A 23084-nucleotide genomic window follows, 5' to 3' on the forward strand; every position below is an offset into this window, starting at 1 on the left:
TCAATTGGATGCTGTTGTTGGAGCGTGAAGAAAACACGGCGTTTAAAAAGCCCTGGAGGACGGGGCTTTGCGGCAGCTAGAGGGAGAGAGAGGGGGGAGAGAGACACTGAGAGGGAGAGAGTGGGAGAGAGAGAGAGCAAATGCGCAAAGAGGTCGCCCCCTAACGTTGAAACGGTGGTAGTACATGTTAGAGTCAGGAGCTTTTTTCAGTATAATTTTCGGGTACTTCATCACAACATTTGGGAAGCCAATGTTGTTCTTTTTACTCCACAACATTTATCATATTATTTGTTCTAAAAAAAAAAAAAATTGTAGATTAAGCTGACCGGCAGTAATACAAAGTAGTTAAAATGACCAGATGCAACATTTGTGATGCTTATCATTGATCCAATGATAATAATACATGTGATTAATAATATTATTATTAAATGGGTCATCCTACATAATTAGTACTTTTACTTTTGATACTTTATTGTATTTTGATGCTGATGTTTATGTACTGTATTAAGATGTTGGATGTAGAGTCTTTTACGTACTGAGATTGTTCTGTGTTTGATTCAGTAAAAGATGTGGAGTACTTCCATGACCATTGCTTTTTATTTAAGTAAAATGAATGTGACCACACTCCAATAAAACTCCTGCATTACAAATCCTACTCGTAAAAGTGATGAACTATTCACAGTAAACTGCACTTCCAAGTATCGAAAGTAAAACTCTTGTTTTGCAGGAATAAATTCAGCTGAGACTAATATACAAGTACAAAGACTTGCATTATATTTGAATACTTCTATTTACCCTTCTACTCTACTACCTTTCAGGAGGAAACATTGCACTTTTTACCCCCCTACATTTGTCTGGCAGCTGTAGTTATAGTTACTTTGATCTATAAATGTGTTGTTAACACAACAGTGTGTAAAAGTGCACCTCAACCAAATAAAAAAGCTGCATACACTTAAATGTATCAGTAATACTAATCCACAGTACTTCGTGTTGGGTAATAGCATTTTCAGCACTGTCAATACTGATGCATTAATGTGCACTTTACTATTAAGAGCATTTTACTATTGTAGCACATCAAGGTTATTTTAAACAACTATTAAGTCTCAATCTAAGAAAATAACTAGTAAATGTAGTCGTCAAATAAATGAAGTGTCAGTGTAGTGGAGTAGAAGTATAAAACATAAAATAATAGTGGAAATACTGAAGGAAAAATCTCAAAATTGTAAAGCGCCTCAGTAAATATACTTTGATATTTCCACTGTTTTCTGATAAAAAGACAAACACACGAGAGGTTTCATTATAAAAAACAGCATTTTATTGAAAGTCTGAGAAATTAAGTTACACACATCATGTGGGGGAAACTGCACTCATCCGTAGTCTGCGTTGATCATTTGTCTACTATAGAGCACAAATATGATTGGCATGTTACATCCTCCCCGTGTATCCTCCACTGTACTGTGTGTTTAGTATTGCAGCAGACGGATCTATAATTTATTCACAGTTTGACTCAATAGTGCATCAGTTCAGAGAATCATCCCTCGATCATACCGTCGTTTCATGAAGCGCACGTGATAGATTAGTGTAGTGCCGTTTGTGTGTCGCAAAGCAAGCAACTCAAAATATGATTCGTTAATTATTTCCTAAGCCTGTGAACTCCAGAGAAATGTAAAGTGGTGTGTTAGGTTAAAGTGAAATAAATGCATTCATTACTGCAATTTTAATAACCCCGCAGTAGGCACTTTGGCACAAATGATAAACCACGAGATCCTAAAAATCACATGGGATATCCATTTCATGTTTATGCAAGTGCTGTTGTCCTGCACGAGAAGAGAATATGTTTTCTGCCAACACCGGATCAAAGTGTTGTACGTGAACAGTGTCCTGAAGAAGACCAAGTGAGGCGTTTACGAGCCTCTTAAGCGTCGTGTCATAAACCTGCATTCAACTTCCCAGAATATTCTGGTTATTACCATGAAGAGAAAAATATGTTGCGCATGTTAAATGTTATCCTGACTAATATTGGAATATCCCAGCTATCGTTTGCAGGTTCAGCGAGAACCCAAACCATGAGGATTTGGTACGGTGCGACTGTGCAAGTCTGACATACAGACATCAATTCTTCCTACGCACACACACTATCTCTATCTCTCTCCCTCACACACACACACACACACACACACACACACACACACACACACACACACACACACACACACACACACACACACACAACCCAGGAGGTCTATAAGATGAAGACTTCTCTGCTTCTCAGAGGACGTGACGGCGATACGATGATGTCGTCAGAGTCGTCAGAATCAACCCCGGCGGCTCCACCGGACTCGGCTGTGCAACGGAGCTCCGTTTGGTCTGCAGGAGAACCACCGGTGTCATTTGGGCTTCATCGACTGGGATTAATTCATTGCTTTTAATCTAAATCGGCTTTAGAAAAACATAAATATTTGATTTTATAAAGACGTGTGTGTGCGTCGCTAACCTGTTGGTGGCGTCATTCTGGAGGAGTGAGTGCTGGAGATGAGCCAGGGGTCTTCTTCTGCGCCCTGCTTTCCTACGTCTTTATGGGGGGGAGGGGAGGTACAAAGCAATTCAGACACACCCTGAAAATAAATGAATGGATGACGTAGATATGGAGCTTTTTAATACAAAATACAATGCGCCACGGCATTCTGGAATTACAAGTTTTCTTTTCCCATGCAATAACTCTGCATAAATGGAAACGACTGCATGTTCATAACCCATAACGGCCTTGAGCAATGCGATCAGGTGTGCACGCTAAAACTGGTGCAGTCCAAAGTGTCTCACTGCACATCAGACTAAGGGCAGTCCTGTCAGCACGCAGGATGGAAAAAAAAGAAAAAAGAAAAACACAACAACAAAACGCTGACATAGCTGCTCTGCGCACCCGTCTGATGTCGACCTGTAAGGAAGAAGGGAGCGATGGAGAGGCTGGTGGAGTCTGACAAGGTCATTTAGGTAGGGCCGGTCCATGTGGAGAAAAATCAACTGTCACAATATCTTTTGGAGCTCAATATATTGCGACGATTGGTGCATTAACAAAATATTTACACAATGAGATTTTCAATAAATAATCATCATCTGGTCAAATTAATTAATCACTTTCCTGTAAAGTAGCCTTCAACACCCGGGAAAGGAAACAATTATGAAATACGACAATATCCTAAATCTAAGAAGCGATCTAACCTCAGAGCACTCTTGAACAGGCAACTTAAGAGGCAACTTCTTTCGGGGGGTCACGTGAGGTAATGGGATTATTACTGGTCCGCAGGCCTGCTGAGTGTCAGTCTTTGACGGGGAGGCTGTAAAAGCTCCGTCTGGCGCAGAGGAGACAGGCACCCGGGAATTAGATCAGCGCGGCGGCCAGATCCACTTTGACTTTCGAGGGTTGAGAGCAGGTAGATGCCGTTGTGTTGCATGGCCAACAAACGTCAAGCCGGACATCAGCTGACAGGAAGTAAACATGGCAACTAAACTAACTAGCAACGAAATTGCGTCAAAAAATAATAGCATAATGTCTCCTTTAGGCTGTGTTTGATGAGAGGTTTGGTGTAGCTACATGGAAAGTGGGAAAGGTTTTTGTCTATCTGTATTAAAACTTTCTCTTTCTTTGTTTCGAGTTTCTTTGAGACCGATCCTTTGCACCATATGGTTCGTCTGAGTCAGCTCCTGTTTTTTCTGCTGCGTTTGCTCATAAATAGATCACAAAAAAAAAAAGAAGGTACGTGTGAACCTCACCTGTAGTGCTGGGAGTGTGTGTCGACCGAGCTCTTCGCGCTGCCAGCGTGGGCGCGTTGTTTCCCATTGGAGAAGGCACGGAGAACCCCGAGCTGAACACACACACACACACACACACACACACACACACACACACACACACACACACACACACACACACACACACACACACACACACACACACACATACATAGATAAAGCTTCAAAAAGCACTGCATGTTTGACTGGATCTGTTCTTCCCACGTCTTTTTCTCGTACAAACGTGAGTCACCTCTCTGTTGCGCGGCTACAGCGAGCCAGGTGTCCCCTGAACGCAGACTGTACCATCGTCAAGGCAACCACGTCAAAGTCTTCTTCGGCGGAGGATGCGGCGTCGCTGCGGTTTGTCTCCTCTACGGCCTGAAAACAGGAGTTCAGGACGATAGGGAGCAAGAGAAAAAAGAGAGAAAGAAAAAAGAGTTTAGTGAGGGAGACAGAGACAGAAAAACATGTCTGTGGTGAGAGAAAGGGGGAAATCCTTTTTAGAGCCCTCTAGTGGTCAGTTGATTAAACTGCAAAACTCTGATTTACTTCAGAACAAATCTGTCCATAATGACATCTAGCTGCATGCTCAGACATATATATATATATATTATAGTTTATTATTTAGTCTCCATTTCATCATTCTTTACTCTCAAAGTTTGAGAAAATGTAGTGCCCTTCAACGCCGTGACGCACATCGAGATGCATCAACTGCTGTTACACTTGACTCGCCCTCGCCTGTAGAAGTGTCTCCAGTCTGTTTCCCATCTATAGTTCTGTCATCATGATTGTCCACACCTCTTCTGAAACTCTGCATGCAACATTTTGCATGTCTGTCTGTCCCTCCTGAGTTGCTCTTCAGGAAATTGCTTTCATTTTTTTTTTGCAGAGATTTTCTTTATTTCCTAAATCGAGGGTCTAAGGAGAGAGGGTGTTCGTACTGGAAAGCCCCCTTGAGGTAAATTTGTGATTTGCGAAATTGAGCTATCGAGCTGAAATCGCTATGACTTGACTACTTCAAGGTTAATACCAATTCACAACAAGACAGTAAGGGGAAAGGGACGTCGTGAGGACTATAGTGCAAACTCTAGTGCAATTGTGGAACTAAACCCAGAGTTACATCCTGGTAAAAGAGTGTAAAATAACTGAAGAATTCACTGAAAATATAGTTTGACTTTATTACAGTGACCAATAGTTTTTTCTAAAAAGCGCCTTTGGTATTGAGACTAAGGGAGATGCAATGATTTGCAACATAAGAGTGACGGAAGTGTTTGTGCGTGGGTGAAAACCTTATTCTGTGTTTCTTTCAGCAGGTCCTTCAGCTGCGACTCTCTGAGGAGATGACCTCTCAAGGCTGACTGCAGCAGCACAGTGTCCTGAAGATAGAATGCAGAGAGATGGAGACAAAAGAAAGTGTCAGGACATTTGATATATAATATTTCCTCTAGCGCCAATAACTTCTTTTACATAATGGCTGTGAGTCACACACCCTGTTTCTGTGCTCCCTCCAGTTTGTCTGGATAACCAACGCTGATTTCTCCCTTTCTTCCTTTAACTCGTCTCCTCCTCCTCTTCCTCTTCCTCCTCCTCCTCCTCCCTCCTCCTCTCTACCTCCAGTATCCCTCTTGTCTCCCTCCTCCAGACCTGCTCCGGCTCGTAGGTCCTCTGGCGATGTGGCAGAGAGAGAGGGGAGCTCAGCTTGTGCAGGTTGACTTCGGCCTTCCAGAGTTTGGATCCTCGCCAAAAACTGATCCAACTCCTGTCTGAAAAACAAACAGACACACATAAATGATACACAAAGCCATTTGCCAGAGTGGGTCAACTGCATCTGTAAACAACTCTCCTTTATGATTTAACGTCTTTGTAATATTGATCTGCCCATCGACCACACTGCTGTTGTACATTTAGACATTCTTTGCATCCAGACAATCCTCCAGTGGGTCTTTATAGTGATGCCAACTGTGTTTGCTGGGACATTTTTTAAATAACTGCAAAGCAGCTGTATGACAGAGGCATTTTGATGTTAAAAACAAGCGCACCTACAGTACACTTGTTTGTAGCACTGTTATCTGTGCACTTTATTTCATATTCTATTGTAAATGTAATATGTTTCTATTGCACTGTGTTGATTATTGTTGTTTGTCTAATGTATGCACCACCCGCCAACGTATGTGTAACATACCTGGCAAAAAAATGGTTCTTATTCTGATTCTGACGTTGAGCTACGTCCTTTAATCATATTAATGTCACAACACAACTAAAAACATACTGATGCTGCTGCCTCTCTTTGTCCCGTTCCTTTGTCTGCTCGGCTCTCAGCCGCTCCGTCTCCGTCTCCGATTCTTCTCTTTCTGTTCTCGACTGCCTCAGTTCATCACTGAAGAGCACAAACACAACACAGACTCAAGAACAACACACTGTGGCTTTATAAACACGGTGTGTTCTCCCTCTGGTTTATATGATGCATTGAGATTATTGTCATCATGGCTTGTGAAGGTGTAAACACCGCATATGATTTAACAGACATAAAAACACTCTCACGTTGCTGCTCACTCACTCTTTACTTGACAGCCTCTCTCGAAGCTCCACCCCCTCCTTCTCCAATTGGCCGAGGCGTTCTCTCAGACCAGAGACCTCCTCCGCTTCCTCGGTGTTCGTTCCCACGGAGACCGCTGCCTCTGTTGCCATGGTGAACCCCAGAATCTCCGTGGGCGTGGCCTGAACCTCCCGATCCAATCGGTCGCTGCGCTTTGCTGACTGGGCGTGTCCTCTGCCGTCCTCCAGCCTCTGATAGGAGGAGAGAGGAGTCGGTCTGTGGTGTGTGTCACAGGTGACTCCACGTGTTTACATGGACGACTAGTCAGAGCTCTCTCACCTTCTCCACTTCCAACAGCCTCCTCAACAGCCTCTGCTTACTCCACTCTCTGTATCCTAGGACACACACACACACACACCTTTTTCATCAGCACGACAGCTCAAAATACAATACATAACAATGGCTTGGAATTTAAACAATTTAAAAAAAGAAGCCTTCTATACAGTCTGTCTAAGTAACCTGGTATAACTGAATTAAGCTGTATTCATTAAAGTCACAGTGAAACATTAGCCCCTGTGAAACAAAGTATTTTAGGCCGTGTTGTCAGAATTAAAACATAAATGATCAATAGTTGATACTATATTGTTTGGGGTGTATATTTTGATCTTAAGACAATATAAATGTATCAAACGAGAAGAGATGTATACAGAGTTAATGGTCCCTTTTCTTAAAATGTTTCATAGTTATTAGGTTATTGCGGTCAATCAATGAGCAGGACTAATTTATGGCAACATTAGATTTACAGGAATGTTTCAATATCATCCGAAAAAGGTTAAAAAAAAAAAAAAGAAAAGAAATCTCAAGTTTCCAAGAAATATCCTAAATCATGATACATATCAATAATGTGACATTAAATAACACATAGAAGATTGCATCCATATTGCACATCCCTATATGGCGTTTAATTCCCACAAAACTTTGATGAACAAAATATTTGATTCCCTCCTAATATTCATGTTGTGCTCTTCTAATAAGAGTCTAATTCCCAATACAGTTTGGTTCTCTGAGACAAAGAGCTGTACAAAAAGTCCCACCAATGCGATCAATGTGTGAAATACATCGTTGTAGAACTAGAAACTGATGAATGGAATAAGTGAAGTGAATGTATTTTAATGGTTGTTTTTTGAGGCCCTGGGCCGAGGGTGTCAGCGTGGTTCAGTGTGTGAGAGACACCTTTGATTCCTCCTGCGGGACTGTCGGTGTTGAGCTCCTCTCTCAGCGCCGCGTCCTCCTGCTGGAGCTGCTTCAGGTTCTCAGACAGACGATGAACCGTAGAGCTTAAGACCTTCTGCTGCCTCTGGGAGCATTTGCTCTCCACTCGACTACTGCAGACGGGAAGAGAGAGCAGGAGGGATGTGTGATATAATGCAGGGATGACAGTTGTTTTAACCCTATCCTTTGACTGATCTGTATGGCCGTCCTTTAAATCCAGGATTAAAGTCTCTGACTACCAGTTGTGTTTCACAGACAAGGCCTCCTTTAGCCTTCTCTGCCTCTCTAAATATCGGTGAAGGAAAAGTGTCTAACACATGTTCAACCTATTTAATTAAAGCAAACACGATTGTCCAATTTCAGTTCTCAAAAAGCGCAATCTACAATATTTACACTGCAATTTCAACACCAAAGTGCCAACAACGGACAATATCTTTATCGGATTGCTTTTGCTTACTTGGCAGCTTCATGAAAAGTTAATGCAACAACCTGCACTCAGCCAGCAACTTTCAATCATGTTCAAATACTCATGAGATAAAAATAATGTAAAAAAAACTGCAGAGGGCATGATGTCATAGCCCAGGATTACAATAATCCTGTGATTAGACCTGATTTATACTCAAAGTTGCTGTCGCTCACTTATAGCTTCAGAAATCATAAAAGCGGTGTTCGTTTGTGAAGATCATGTTGCTGAACAAAACGTGGAAGTGTCATAAACTTGATGTCAATTTATTTTCTGCAATAATCCAATACTTAAAAGATACATCATCCCTGCATAACTCTATTCAGGTGCAAGTTTTATTCAGGGTCACCGTATTGGGTTGAACAGGGTAAAGCTGTACGTTGTTACAACTCTATGACACGATTTGTCCTCCAGCACAAATAAACAAAGGCATAGAAATGGATGAGGGGACGCAAACCTTTTCTCTGCAGCTTGGAGAAGCATCCTCAGCCTCTGGATCTGAAAGACGATCGCACAAACACACACTTTTACAAGTCAGGTGGAGGTTTCCGTTTCTACAGCTGAGAACCAAAGTAAACGTGACGATGACGCAGAGCACCGAGGGAGCGCTTCTTTTATGCAAACCCTATGTTTTTAGTGTAAGTGTTTCACTCATTCCTCTGGTGATTGTTTCAGGTGTTCAGATAATGTCAAAAGATTTTTTAAGTTTTAACATTTAGATGTGAAAGTAACATGTTACCTCATCAAAGTAGGTTTCTATTGTGATCTTCAGCTCCTCCAGGTTGGTGGTCCTCAGCTCGCTTTGTAGTTTACTGGAGAGAAAGAAAAGCGGATAACCTGAGTATTACGCAGCTTCACTAATGAACCAAATGGACTTCAGCGGAGGCGGGAGAGCGTTTCACCTCAGTGCATTTTCTTTCTCTCTACACTGCTGCTCCAGCTTCAGGATTCTCTGTTTCAGCCCGTTGAGAACCTTGATGGATACAATCAAGTTTACAAAATCGGTGTAAAATCAATACCAAAAAGAATTTATCAACAGACTGGACATACTCACCACACTGCCTTCTTTCTTCTTATCCACAAAACTACGAGTATATTCAGATCCCTGCAGAAAAATGTGCAAAATGTTCTTTAAATGTATTTGTTGTTCAAATGACAAAAAAAATTCTAAGTATTTAGTAATCATACTTTCGTGGGATCCAACAGCTCTTCTATCTGCTTCTCTCTTTTAGCGTTATCTTCCTCCAGGCGGCGAAGCCTGGCTTTCATTTGCTGGTTGTCAGACTTATGTGCCTGGAGACTCTGTGGAGAACAGCACTGGTGATTAATCACACAACAAGGAAGGCATGAGAGGAATACGGATACGAAAAATCCTGGGGTGTCAAATCTAGATGGACTTTTAATCTGTGTGGGGGTAAAAAAACATGTCTTCTGCAGAGGAAATAAAAGTTACAGAACAGCTCTCTGGAGCTTTGCTCAAGGCCATTGCAGCAGACTTTGCGTTGGACTGAATTCTCCTGCAGAAGAAGAAGAATGCCCCACCTCTCTGCGACTGATGCGCAATGTGTTCTAGCAGTGTATTGTTGTTTTTTTGTCCTGAAAGCAACGCTAATTAACGGGCAGACTGAACACACAGCAGTCATTTTGTAACTCTTTACCTTCTTGAGACGAATAATCTCATCGTACATGTCCTCCTTCTCTCTGGGGTCGCCTGTGCTGCCGGTGAAGCCTGCAAACGCATCGGGACAAACGGGGAGATGGTATGATAAACACCCACACACTCACCTTTCAGTTATGTAACACTCACTACCTCACTACCCAGCCTGTCACCTGCAGCTGTCTCCTCTCCTCGACAGACCCCCCCCCCCCCCCCCCCCCCCGACCTTCAACTTCACCTGCCTCCTCTTTTTATTTTTTTCTCCTCTCTCTACTTTCCTCCACCTACATATTCTCTCACCATTGGATCCAGAATGGAGATGTTTGTGTTTCCTCAAGCTCAAGGTCTGTTTGAGGAGCTCTGGCGTGACATCACACTCTGACCTCAGTGTCTGGGACACATCTGAAGAAGAGAAGAGTCAAGGTTTGAGGTACATCACAACACAAGTCAGTGCATTGAAACACCATTTGAGAACATTTTGTAGTTTGAGTATCTATCGAACAAGGGATCAGATGGCAATGCGGTTAAGCACCGACATAATTAAGTAAAGAAGTCATGGAGAATCGGCAACCCTCAGCAACAGAGTTGTTTCCAACAACAACAAAACACTGATAAACAAACTGTGATGTTTCTATTATTTTGTCCAACCCATTTATATCGGTGAGGGTAGGTTAAATAACAGAAACAGTTTTAAGTTCAGCAGGACCACAAAGTACATCCTCAAAATGAGAATGACAGTTGAATCAATACATATATAAATCAATACCTTTTTTAAAAGCGGTTTCATTTTAACCTTTATGATTTTTTTATATATATGTATATATGATTTTTGCAGGACTGTTTGATTAGACCACATTACTTTTAGCTAGGTGGTCCTAATAAACTGGCAACTGAGTGTATTTTCTACATAATGAATGAATGAATGAATATATACTTTATTAATCCCCAAGGGGAAATTTGGTGTCAAAGTAGCAGCAATTTACAGACAAAAAATAAGATATAAAAACAACAGGGATGAAATATATAATAATAATAATAATAATAATAATAATAATTAAAAAAAAAAACTGGGTATTAATTTCGGAATTAAATTTAATTAAACTTAAACAGTAAAAGTGCAAAAATGCCAAAGTTCATTGAAAAAAAAAGTAAGACTCAATGTTGTTATTATTCTGCCCCAGGTGGCCAACAAAAAATTATTTATGCAGATTTGAAGGTGCAGTGTGTAAGGTTTGGCGGCATCAAGCGGCGAAGTTACAGACGGCAACCAACTGAAACTTCTCATGCGTGCCGAGTGTGTGTGGTTTGTCCATTCTGGGCTACTGTAGGAACATGGTGGCCGGCTCCCTACGTTGATATAAACGGCTCATTCTAAAGAAACGAAAACGCAATAACTCTTAATTTCAGGAGACCATACATTAAAATAAAACATACCTATTAACAAATTCCATTTCTGATAGATTTTTCCAACTGCTACTCACTGCTACTCACTTTAAGATATACAACAAGCGGAAACCCTCATGCTGAGAAACGAAGCCAACGCAGAAGTGATCTAAAAATGCAGTCCCTCAAATGGCTCCAAAAGCGAGTCAATCCTCGTGTTAAAATACCCAACTTTACTGCAGAAATAAACTTGTTTACAACATGGTACAAAAAAAAACATTTAAAGCAAATTTCAAAATTGAAAAACAAATCTGTTCATGACGGTTTAATTTATATTAAGGCTTAAAGTCAGGCTGTAGAGGGCGTGGCCGCTTTGAGCGACAGGTGGGTGTCGCCTCAGGTCGCTAGCTGTCTGCTCTCCTGCGTCGCCTTTGTTCCTCAGCTCAGTTTATATACAGTCTTTACGGTATAGAACTGATTTTGAAACACTTGCAGAGTTGCTTGTCATCGGCTTCCCAACGATATCGGTACTGAGCAAAGTCATCAAACCAGCTGAACAAACTTGAGTCTCTCCTTTCTCGCTCTGTCCATGTGAGCCTCAGCAGCCACCATCCCTCCTGAGGAGAGGCACTGTGTGCAGAGTTGTGTGTATGTGTGTGTGTGTGATAATTACCATGGCCGTTGCTGAGGGATGTGAGGCGAGCTGAGCCACTCTCCCCAAGAGTGTCCCCTCTGGTGTCCCCGAGGGAGGCCCTCGGCAGCCTCCAGGCCGCCACTGCTGCTCTCCTGGGGTTCATGTTCATACTGGAGAGGTACGGAGACCCTGCACGTATATACACACTGCATGTAAACAACCATGGGATTTGGAAAGCGGTTTAGTTATAACATCAAACTGTCACCACGGAGCAGCTGAGCAGGTCTTACTTGGGGACGGAGGAGGCTTGCTGGAGGATCTCTTCCTTCTTTTGATCTGACGGGGAGAAAAAACAAGGCGTTAACGCAGATGAGAGGCGCGTCAATCAAACGCTGACTGGATTCGTGACATTAAAAGTTCATGTGTTTACCTTTTCCAAAACATCGGCAGAGAAAGAGAAGCTCTCCTCACCCTAGGTTGGACACAGGAGGCAGAGATTTTGAAAAATAAATGCATAATAATAACAACAACAACAATGCATGTTTCTACTTATAATGTTTAGCCTCTGTTTAGTTTATGTATCACATTTAAAGAGTTTATAAGGACAAAACACACACAAAAACATATCTCTGGTCCACAAAATAACCCATTTACAACATACAAATAGTAAGTATGGGAAATATGCAATATACACAATACAATACAATAGCAGAGCGAATACTTCCACCTCTACAGACCTCTAAAGCCCTTTAAATGAGATAGACAAACAAACAAAGGCATTGGTTGAAATGCTCTCATCACAAAGTGTTGCTAACAACCGCCATACAACGGTTGTGTTGCGTTTCAGTGTCACAACTACAGGCTTTAAATAGGTACGTATCGGTATAACTTGAATAACTTTAACTCACAGACTCGGTTGGGACTTGTTTTCTGGGCACAACCGACTCACCAGCTCCTCGCAGTCTTCATCCGTCTGGACGTCACTCGCCTCCAGAGACATCTTCACGCTGAACATAGCTGGAGGGCGAACGTCACGTCGAGTTGGGACAACTGGACTTTCTCCGCGTGCACGTTAAAGCTCTCATTGTTTGCCTGAGTCCCCAAAAAAGAAAAGAAGAGAAGAAGAAGAAGCGCACTTCTTGCTAACGTTCGTAGTAAAAAAAAAACAACAACTAAAAAAACAGGGGACACCAAAAGAGACGTTAGCTAAACTACAACTCGGGTGTTCGTCCACCCTCCTCGTGACGAGCCGTTGGCGCGCTAATGGACACCGTGGACCGTGTCTTCCTGAAATCCGTTTAAAATGTTGTTTTCTCTCCGTGCAGCGGGAGGTTTACCGTTTCCATATCGGTGTTGCAGATTGAGTCGTCTAGCAACCACGCAGCTCGTAACCAGCTGCGTCAAACTGGACGGGAAAAGTCCCGAGACGTACCGGAAACCTTGCCTTCAAAATAAAAGTGCGAATAGGATCAATAATGGCACACTTGAAAATTGGTTTGGCACGATGTATTTATATTAAACTATATATTTTGGATCACGTATGTTTTTAGGTAGGGCACATACCTGTAATATTCATAAGGAAATGGCAAGACGTTTTTCAATAAGATGCTTATTTTGAAAGGTCAAACCAGTTGTACATGTGGTGCTTCGCCTTGCTTGATAGATCTAATAACTGAAACCAGTGCACAGGGCTGAATGTCAATCATTTCCCTCTCCCTCCTTGCTTCTGACTAATTTCCTCGCATTGCCCATTGGTGAAGAGGTCCTTAAAGGTGGGACTAAAAGGGATTTTCTTCCAGTCGCAGGAGACTGTGAAGGAGAAGGGAAGGTACAGGAGACTTTTGAAACTGATCCGGTGTTTTACTGTACAGCTTGTTAGAAGATCTTGAACACAGCAAGTAAACATGGGACTCCCATGCTGTACAGTACATAACATTTTAATTTGTAACATTTTAATAGTTAAAATCAGCTAAACTTGGGTATGGATCTTGCTTTCCTTGTTCATTTTCTTTTTGCCTCTCTTTCTCCATCATGTAGTCTTCCTAGGCAGGAAACAGCACCATAATACAACTGATGAGAAAAACAAAGTTAACATGGATGCTGCCATCTCTTGACCTGTACAGTAGACCAGCCTGGCATAATGTAGGAGCTTTATTTTAATGTATAAACAGGAACTAAGTCTTACAGGTAAGTCAGCATTGCTGGATGCATTTGGGAATGCACATCATATTCTTCCACTCTCTTGATCCAAAGTCTTTTTTCTCTTGCATTGTTCTTCTTACTCTCCACTTTCACACTATGTGGAGAACACACTTGTTATTGTATGGTATCCTAGCACTGTTTATACAGGTGGTGGACCCCCAGAGCCGACCAGCATACTTTTCTTCAGGGCAAAATAAACCCATTTCAGATCTCATCTAAGATAGACAGTTGTCTGTTTTGAAAGTTAAACTGGTTCAACAAAAATGTTTTTTTGGGGAGCCCATGAGTCGACAAGACTACCTCCTGACTCAGTGAGTTAACAAACATGTCATGCTACTCAAAACACAGGCCAAAGTATGCATATATTTCTGACCATTTCTGCAGAACTAACCTCAAGTCTTTTTTAAAAAAACATCACCCAGGTGGAATATGTGATCCTCAAACTACAGCAGAGAGCTTGTATAACATTTTCTGACAATTATTTTAGTGAGTGAGTTATTGATCACGTGCAGAGGAAGTCAATTTATATATCTGTATTCCTCCTTTTGACCCGCCCAGTGACCAATGAGAGAAACCTGAGGAAGGACCATGGTGGTCCATGCAGTGAATTTAGTCTCAGTTTGTGTTTAGGATGAATAACCAAGAAAAGGTTGTTTCTTTGGCATATATCATGCAGATCAATGTATTTGGTGTTGTTCTCTGAGTGACCAGAAGGGGGCGATGTGTTCAGAACTGAACCCAGACAATTCTTATACATACTGTCCCTCAAAGGCCAGTCTTGTTCAGATTGTCAGTTCCACACTCACACTTTGCAGTCTTAAACAAAATCAGTGCACATTTATTCATGAAGACAAACGCAAACACACCGCTTCACTTTTCAATCAACAAGTCATGGAAATCATTTAAGTTTCCTTCGACTGGTCATCTTTTAATACTTACGAATACACATACTGTATATAACAGCAGCAAGAGAAAATAGAAACGCTTGTAATGTTTGAATCAGTACTTTCTCTGTTGTTAAAACTCTTTCTTGTTTTATAGTTTCCAGGTGACAACACAATTATTCTTGGTAAGTAATCGGTTTTATATTTAATCGATTCATTGTTTTACCTAGAAAATGTGAAAACTAATGACAAATACCCATGTGTAAAAGAGCCCAAAGCAATAAGGCAGAACTTCTTATTCTGTCTTAATAACTGTCAAAACCCCAAAAAGTATCCACTTAACACTGATTGGAAAGCAAAACCTCAAAATGTAGTAAGATAATGTAATTTAAATATAAAAATGATTGCTGATTCCTGTTCAGTTGATTGGCACTACAACATGCACACACTCCATTTGCCCCACAGGCTTTGCAGGACGGTAGTTAGCATGAATATTGACATGAAAACATACAAATTTCGCAAATGTGAATGTTGGCCAGTTTTTTTACATTTAAAGCGGAATTTCCCTGAACGAAACACCAGAAAAAATGTGTTAGTAGTATAAGAGTTATTTTAGTTGTGCTGGTCCTCTGAAGAAAACAAAAAGTAACTTCAAAGGTGAGGAGGATGGACATTATAGGACACAACAGCTAACTTATTATATTCCACCGATGCAGATAATGTTTTAAAAGGCCGCTGTATAAAACACTCCAACCAGATATTTAATTACACGGCCAAAACACATTAACATAATCAGATTAAAGGTTCAAAAGAAAAGACAAACAAAAGGCTTAACTGGATAAATCGTCTTCTCGTGGGGCTTTGCATCGCCCTGCTGATGTTATTGTATGAGGGGTGAGGGGAAAAGATAAGCACACACACACACACACACACACACACACGATAACTGTCTCAAGTATAAATACAGGAGGATGTAAAGACAGGAGTCATGACGGAGCCCAGGGAGGAGGAAGGAAGAGACCGACAGGGCTGAGCGGACTAGCGGACGGAAACGGGTGGAGCGAGGTCAGGAGGTCAGGAAACAGCTGATGCTCACAACGGTGATTTATAAATTCTCTTTGGATATCTGATCTCCATGTGTGTCCTCCAAAGCACAATATGTTTCACTACCTACACGGCTGCAGATACTCATTCAACGCAGTCCTTCCAAGTGGAGCATTTTTCCCGGCTTTTAATGATGAATTATAGTTTGTGTGTGTAAAAAAAAAAGAAAAAGAGACTGAGAACGTTATAACAGACGAGATGTCACCAAGGGCAATTGAAGACATTAAAGGAACCGCACTAAGTCGCATCGTTTAAGTTCTATTTATCAGATCGATCGTAAATAATAAATCCTGCATGCACACCAGTTAGTCACGGAGTTCCACAAGGTTCTGTGCTTGGACCAATTGTATTCACCTTGTGCTTCATTTAGGTAATATTATCAGAAAACCCTCCATAAACTTTCATTGTTATGCAGATACCCGATTATATCTATCGATTAAGCCAAATAAAACCAACCGGTTCGCTAAACTTCAAGCATGTCTTAAAGACATAAAAAACTGGATGATCTGCAACTTCTTGATGTTAAACTCAGACAAAGCTGAAGTTATTCTATAAGCCCAGGTAAATTATCTAATGATATAGTTTCTCTAGATGGCACCACTGGATTTGTAACCATTGGTTACTTCTAGACTAGATTACTGCAATTCCTTATTATCAGGCTGCTCTAATAAGTCTCTTAAATCTCTCCAATTGTTCCAGAATGTTGCAGCACGAGGACTAACAAAAAACTAAAAGAGAGATCACTACATCCACTGCTGTTATTAGCAGAAATGTTCCATCATTATTCTGCTTACTACTCTCATTATTTGAATCATTTATGCATTGAATGTGTTCTGTACACATGACATCTATCGCATGTCATTCCATCATCCGTCATGTTGCTATTCATAAGGTTTCTTCCTCTTTTTTTTCTCCCTGTTGAAGTTTTTTTTCCTGTGTCGATGTGAGGGTCCTGGGACAGATGATGTCATGTGTACGGATTGTAAAGCCTTCTGGTGCCATTTTATTTTTATTTTGGGCTATCCAAAGTAAATTCAAGTTCAGCCAAAGCTAGTACGAGTCCTCGACAGTCTGAGTTGGCAAAATAAGGTATCGGGGTCTTCTTCATAGAAAGTTAACTTAGCGTACGGGAACAGGTGTAACTGAACAATGTCTCTTCTGTTGAAGTGTCAGTTAGTGAGCCAGCATGCACAACACAAAGACCCCGATACTGAAGCAGATACATCATACATTTTATTATTTGCATGTGCTTTGAATGCTATGAATAGAGGCAAAGTCTTCTGGTTCACCACCATGTGACCATGTATTCAGAATCAACGTGTGCATTGTTTTGATCTCATTTGAATTGTGTCACAAATTACACACACAATGTTTAGAAATGTGCACGTCAAGAAAGTTGCATATTGTTGTAAGTATAGTTTAGTGTAGAACTATGTAAATATGAAATTATAACTGTCTAGCACGCAACACACACACACACACACACACACACACACACACACACACACACACACACACACACACACACACACACACACGCACACGCAGCCCTGAAGACAAACACTGTTCTGTCAGTGGGTGAATGGCTCTATCCATGTGGAACTGCAGGATGACCACATCTCAATTAGAGTGAGGGAAAGTAGGGGACACACACACACACACACACACACACACACACACACACACACACACACACACACACACACACACACACACACACACACTAGGTGACAGTTTGGATGATACTGTGTGGAGTGTATAGGTGCACAGTGTCTGGTTTTCTAGAAATTGCAGTAATCTCCCTCCAGCTCCTCTGCCTGTAACTTGGGCGTGTACCGCCGTTAGAGAAAAAGAAGAAGAAGAAAAAAACTCCCAGTCTTGGAGCTCAGTGAGGCAGTCTGGATTTGCAGTCAAGGGACACCCATCATCATCATCATCATCAGTCAGCAGAGAGCAGCTCTCTCTCTCTCTCTCTCTCCCTCCTCCTCTCTCTCTCTCTCTCTCTCCCTCAGACACCCCCACATTGCCTCTCTCTCCCTCCGTCTCTCTAAAGACGACCATCTCGTCGCCTCTCTCCTCTTGACAAACATGTCCGCAAACGGCGCCGACGGGGACCTGCTGCAGATCCCTCTGGGGCTCATCAACAGCGAGGGCAAGTATCTGACGGCGGAGACCTTCGGCTTCAAAGTCAACGCCTCGGCCAGCAGCCTGAAGAAGAAGCAGACCTGGACCCTGGAGCAGACCGGGGAGGACGGCAGCGCCGTGTTCCTCCGCTCCCACCTGGGCCGCTACCTCGCCACGGACAAAGACGGCAACGTCACCGCGGACAGCGAGACGCGCGGCGGCCGCGACTGCCGCTTCGTGGTCACCGCGCACGAGGACGGGCGCTGGTCCCTGCAGTCCGAGCCCCACGGCCGCTACCTCAGCGGCAGCGAGGACCGCATCACCTGCTTCGCGCAGGCCGCCGCGCCGGCGGAGCGGTGGAGCGTGCACCTGGCCGTGCACCCGCAGGTCAACCTGTACAGCCTGGCGCGCAAGCGCTTCGCCCACCTGAGCGCGCGCGGGGAGCGGCACGAGGTGTCGATAGACCGCGATGTCCCCTGGGGGGTGGACTCGCTCGTGACGCTGGTCTACCGGGACCAGCGCTACCACCTCGAGACCTCTGACAACCGCTTCCTCCGCAACGACGGCAGCCTGTCCACGAACACGGACAAGGACACCGGCTACGTGCTGGAGTTCCGCTCCGGGAAAGTGGCATTCCGAGACTGCAACGGCCGCTACCTGGCCCCCGGGGGCCCGACCGGCACGATGAAGTCTGGGAAAAACACCCGGGCCGGGAAGGACGAGCTGTTTGGCCTGGAGCGGAGCCACGCGCAGGTCGTGCTGACGGCGGGGAACGAGAGGAACGTCTCCACGAGGCAAGGTGAGGCTCTGCGGTCATTCAGAGCCAGAGAGAGGGATGGAGAGAAAGAGGGAGAGGAATCCCTGCATAACTGGGCACACACTGATACAGCTGTTGCATGGTTTTAATGCGTGTCTGTGAAGGAGATAATGAGAGACTCCTGCTCCTTCATTTCTCTGCCACCATGTGTTTTTCATTATCATGCTCTCACTTTTCTCCCCCCCTCCCTCAATCCTTTTTGGCCAGCCTCTCTGCCTATATAGCTTAACATTTTTTCCTGCAGTAATTCTACCCCTGCATTGTGGCTGCATGGTTCAGGGTCAGCTTCAGTTTCTGCAGTTGTTCCTCTCCATTCTTTATCTCAGAATAGACGGAGAGAATAAGGACAAGACGGAGGTGGAGGAGACAAAAGGGATAAAATGGAGGGGAGGCAGAGAAAAGAGAGGGGAGGTGTGACTCAGACGGTCCTGGATGTGGATCTTTGTGCAACCTAATCTGTCTTGTCGCCACTTTGTCTCCCTCTGTGCTGCCATCCACATGGGTCTGGTCATTGACAGCAGTTTATATCCATGCAGAGAGTGTGTGTGAGAGTGTGTGTGTGAGAGTGTGTGTGCATCCCAGGAGAAATGGATTGAGGAAAAAAGATAATTATGTTTGAATGAGGTCAGTGTAGGGCAGTGACTTGTGGACATTCAAAAATAAGTTTAATTAAAGGCCCATTTGTAGCCTAATAACTCCGGCAGGCTCAGTGTTGGCAAGCACAGACACTTTGTTATAGCCGGCGGCTCAACGGTAACAATTAGGTTTTTGTGTCAGGTCTCTTAATGAAGAGCAAGAACTTCTTTTTCTGAACCCTTTCTAGGGCGGAGACAAATGTGTCCTTCCCGACGCAGCGTGATCACGGCAACACTGTGCCGACAACCTGTTGTGCCAAAAGGTGTCGCTCGTGGTGACGAACCCTGCAGAGCGCCCACGAAGCGTTTTAGCATCCTGCGGCTCGTTGTTTAACAAACCGCAACTCTGGTTCAATCCCACCATTTTCAGAAGCATCGTCTTCGGACGCAGCTGTCTTTTCCGTGAAAGCTCTGATAATCCGACTGTCCGCCACCAAACGGCAAACCCACACAGTTGGCGCCTAGCTGGTGAACACGGTGCAGCATTTAGCAGCTGGAGAGACGAATACGTCACTCAGGAGTTGGTGGAGACCAAAATAGAGCTTTAAGAGAGTGAATATTGCACCAGGAAGACGACTGCTAAGGACTGCTAATGGTTCTGCGTGTCCGTTTGATATGTTTGCAGCTAACATGTCAACAACATAAGGTTGAAATATGCAAGTGTTGTGTTCTTACATAACTGAGACCTAGTCTAAGTTATGCATGAACACGAGTGTTTAATGCATGGCAGGGTTTTTTCGAGGGGTTTTGATTCATGTCTCCGCTCTACAGTTTAGATATTGACCATAGGAGACGCAGAGATATTTGCCACAAGACATTTTTTAGCAGATTTGACTCATAATTTTATTTTGAAAAACGTTCTATATATTTATCCGCGTGGCCACACCTTTGACAGCTATAGGCAGAGAGTTCTCCACCTTCTTCTTCTTTGCGGCAGACTAAACACACACCTCATTTTAGAGACTTCCATTGTGTGAGTCCAGTACTGATTGGGGGACAAATGTATTCCACTTTCAGTTTCCCACGGTGATAATTGACTTTTGGGCAGAGCGTTCGGTGTTCTATCCCTTTAAGAACCTATCTGGAGAACTTCACAAATTCGAGGGAAGGAGAGTTTGAGACGGACATGAATGCAATCTGACAACAGACTGCCCCCCTTTCCTAGGCATGGACCTGTCGGCCAATCAGGACGAGGAAGGGGACCAGGAAGTCTTCCAGTTGGAGATGAGCCGCGAGGACAGGAAGTGTGCCTTCAGAACCGCTGCTGGGAAATACTGGACTCTGACAGCAAGTGGGGGACTGCAGTGCACCGCCTCCACCAAGTAACCACACACACACACACACACACACACACACACTGCATCATGTTGAATATCACACACAGTCTGAATCACTGCATCTGTTACCGTGTGTGTGTGTCACAGGTCGGCTAACAGCTACTTTGAACTGGAGTGGCGTGACGGCCGTGTGTGTGTGCGTGCAGCCAACGAGAAATATGTGATGGCTAAGAGGAACGGACATCTCGCTGCTACTGTGGACACCGCAGGTCAGTGATGTTTGTAATTTGATTTAAAGTGAAGGGTCAGTACCTCTCATCCCGGACATCTTAGTACTTAGTATAATTTTCCTCCCTAAAGAAACCCTGCACACATGTTTAAATCATCTTAGTAAAGTTTTTACGTCAATGGGCATGAAACACAGCCTATTTCTGTCGGATACAACCCTGATCCGCCCGTCTCTTCAGGGGAGGCTGAACAGTTCCTGATGAAGCTGATCAACCGTCCAATCATCGTCCTTCGTGGGGAGCACGGCTTCATCGGGGCTCGTAAAGCGGGAATGGCGACTCTGGACTCCAACCGAGCGTCCTACGATGTTTTCCAGCTGGAGTTCCACAACGGAGCTTACTCCCTGAAAGGTGGGCTGTTTACAGAGTTGATGCGGTGCTGTTGCATGTTTTACCTGCTAGTCACGTTACCGCTGGCTATTTTCCACAACATGGCCAAGCTGGTTAAATTAAAGCCCGATAAGTGTATAAAACGTGAATATGGCACATTTTAGCATCCTGATGGCAGATGTTTTTGACTGTAGTAACAGTGGGACAGTTTTCTCAGTGTCTTTTTTGATGACACTAGCCCATGGCAGTGTTAAAGTAAAAAACCTTTTTATTGATGGGTCACACTTTTTTGGCCACATGCGGTCAGCAGAAACGAGCTGTAAACACAGCGTTTACATATTATTGCCAGATAAAGTTGACTTGGCGTACCAGTCGGCAAACTGTTGCCTTCTTAAACATCCCAAAAATATGCCGCAGCATTTCTGGCAACTAGAAAAATGTATTATTCACCGTTTTGGTCGCCACCTTCTCCTGAGGGAAACTTCTAGCTCTTTAGCGGCTAAACGCTCCAATATGTTCACCAGCTAGTCGCTATTTGCTGCTGTTGTGTGTTATTCTTTGTGGGTTTGTCGATTCAACCCTTTACCACAATTAGCAATTTGTTCCATTGCTTATATAAAATATTGATAAGTGCAGCTTTAAATTAAAACACTGTGTGGAAAATGTATGTAATACAGTTTATTAATACAGTATATGAACTAATTTCTGCTTTCAGCGTGTTCATCAGCACGCATTGTCTGTCAATGCGTCTTTTGTTCCCACTTAAAGTGGGAAAATATTCAAAGTTGGAAACTTTCCACGGGAAACAGGAATAAACTGGAAATGTTGGGGTCATTTAACTGTATTTACCTCTATAATACAACTTTTAAATGACATTTTTGACATTTTGTGAGTAGAACTTTATTCTTTCATCGAACAACAAAAACATGAACGTTGAATACAAAAGGTGTATTCCCTATGATCACCACCCACCCCAACCCAATTTTGTTTTGTTGCGAGCTATAATTGAAATCTCTATCTGTCTGCAATACCGCTCTTGGCCTCTACGCAACTCGGCGCTCTCACACTTGCCAGCATAGGGCTGAAACCTTCAGCCGCCGCAACACTGATGACAAAGACGTTCAAAAACAACAGAACGTTTTATGTTTGTTTTTTTTCAAAATTCCCGAGCCAAAATTCCCGTGGAAACTTTCCGGAAATTTACCGAAAAATTTCCGCCCCTTTGCAACCCTAGTCCTAATTATTATTATTATTATTATTATTATTATTATTATTATTATTATTATTAATAAATGTGTGCTGTCTGTGCAGACTCCCAGGGGAAGTACTGGTGTGTCGGAGACGACACGGCGGTGGGCTGCAGCAGCGCCACACCTGTCCAGTTCCTGTTTGAGTTCTGTGACCTCAACAAGATGGCCATCCGGGTTCTGGGGGGCAAGTACCTCAAAGGGGACCACGCTGGAGGGCTGAAGGCCAGCGTGGACTCGCTGGACAGCGCCACCCGCTGGGAATACTGAGAGAGCGAGAGCACAGCCGGACTTCTCCACTATTTGACATGACGCTTCAAACTATTCATTGATACTGTAGGTAGCTGTTTTGAACTGGATATTTGGCATATGTGTGTGTAATTATGAATTTGTCTGGATGGATGTGTGGTGAGAATTGAAGCTGATAAACTGGAAGTCAT

The 23084-nt window shown here is 43.2% G+C and overlaps 2 protein-coding genes across 2 annotated transcripts; one reads left to right on the top strand and one right to left on the bottom strand.

Annotated features, from left to right (window-relative positions):
• Window positions 1–2242: 2242 nt before the first annotated feature.
• On the bottom strand, window positions 2243–12752 carry iqce (IQ motif containing E; the record flags this gene model as incomplete). Its single annotated transcript, XM_079220218.1, is given in 23 exon segments — window positions 2243–2367; window positions 2495–2572; window positions 3772–3863; window positions 4043–4170; window positions 5082–5168; window positions 5282–5346; window positions 5349–5391; window positions 5393–5555; window positions 6062–6169; window positions 6350–6579; window positions 6668–6723; window positions 7562–7713; window positions 8521–8561; window positions 8803–8875; window positions 8966–9036; window positions 9118–9168; window positions 9252–9365; window positions 9722–9792; window positions 10021–10122; window positions 11777–11926; window positions 12028–12073; window positions 12168–12209; window positions 12687–12752. Coding segments are annotated over 23 exon segments (2154 nt in total).
• A 5263-nt stretch (window positions 12753–18015) lies between these two features.
• On the top strand, window positions 18016–22914 carry LOC306738241 (fascin-like; the record flags this gene model as incomplete). The annotated part of the gene is made up of 5 exons (XM_079220069.1): window positions 18016–18850; window positions 20669–20825; window positions 20928–21049; window positions 21248–21418; window positions 22709–22914. The coding sequence occupies 5 exons, from the start codon at window positions 18016–18018 to the stop codon at window positions 22912–22914; spliced, it is 1491 nt and encodes a 496-aa protein (XP_079076195.1).
• Window positions 22915–23084: the final 170 nt, after the last annotated feature.

The sequence above is a fragment of the Taurulus bubalis genome, assembly GCF_910589615.1.
Source record: "Taurulus bubalis genome assembly, chromosome: 6".
NCBI classification, from domain to species: domain Eukaryota; kingdom Metazoa; phylum Chordata; class Actinopteri; order Perciformes; family Cottidae; genus Taurulus; species Taurulus bubalis.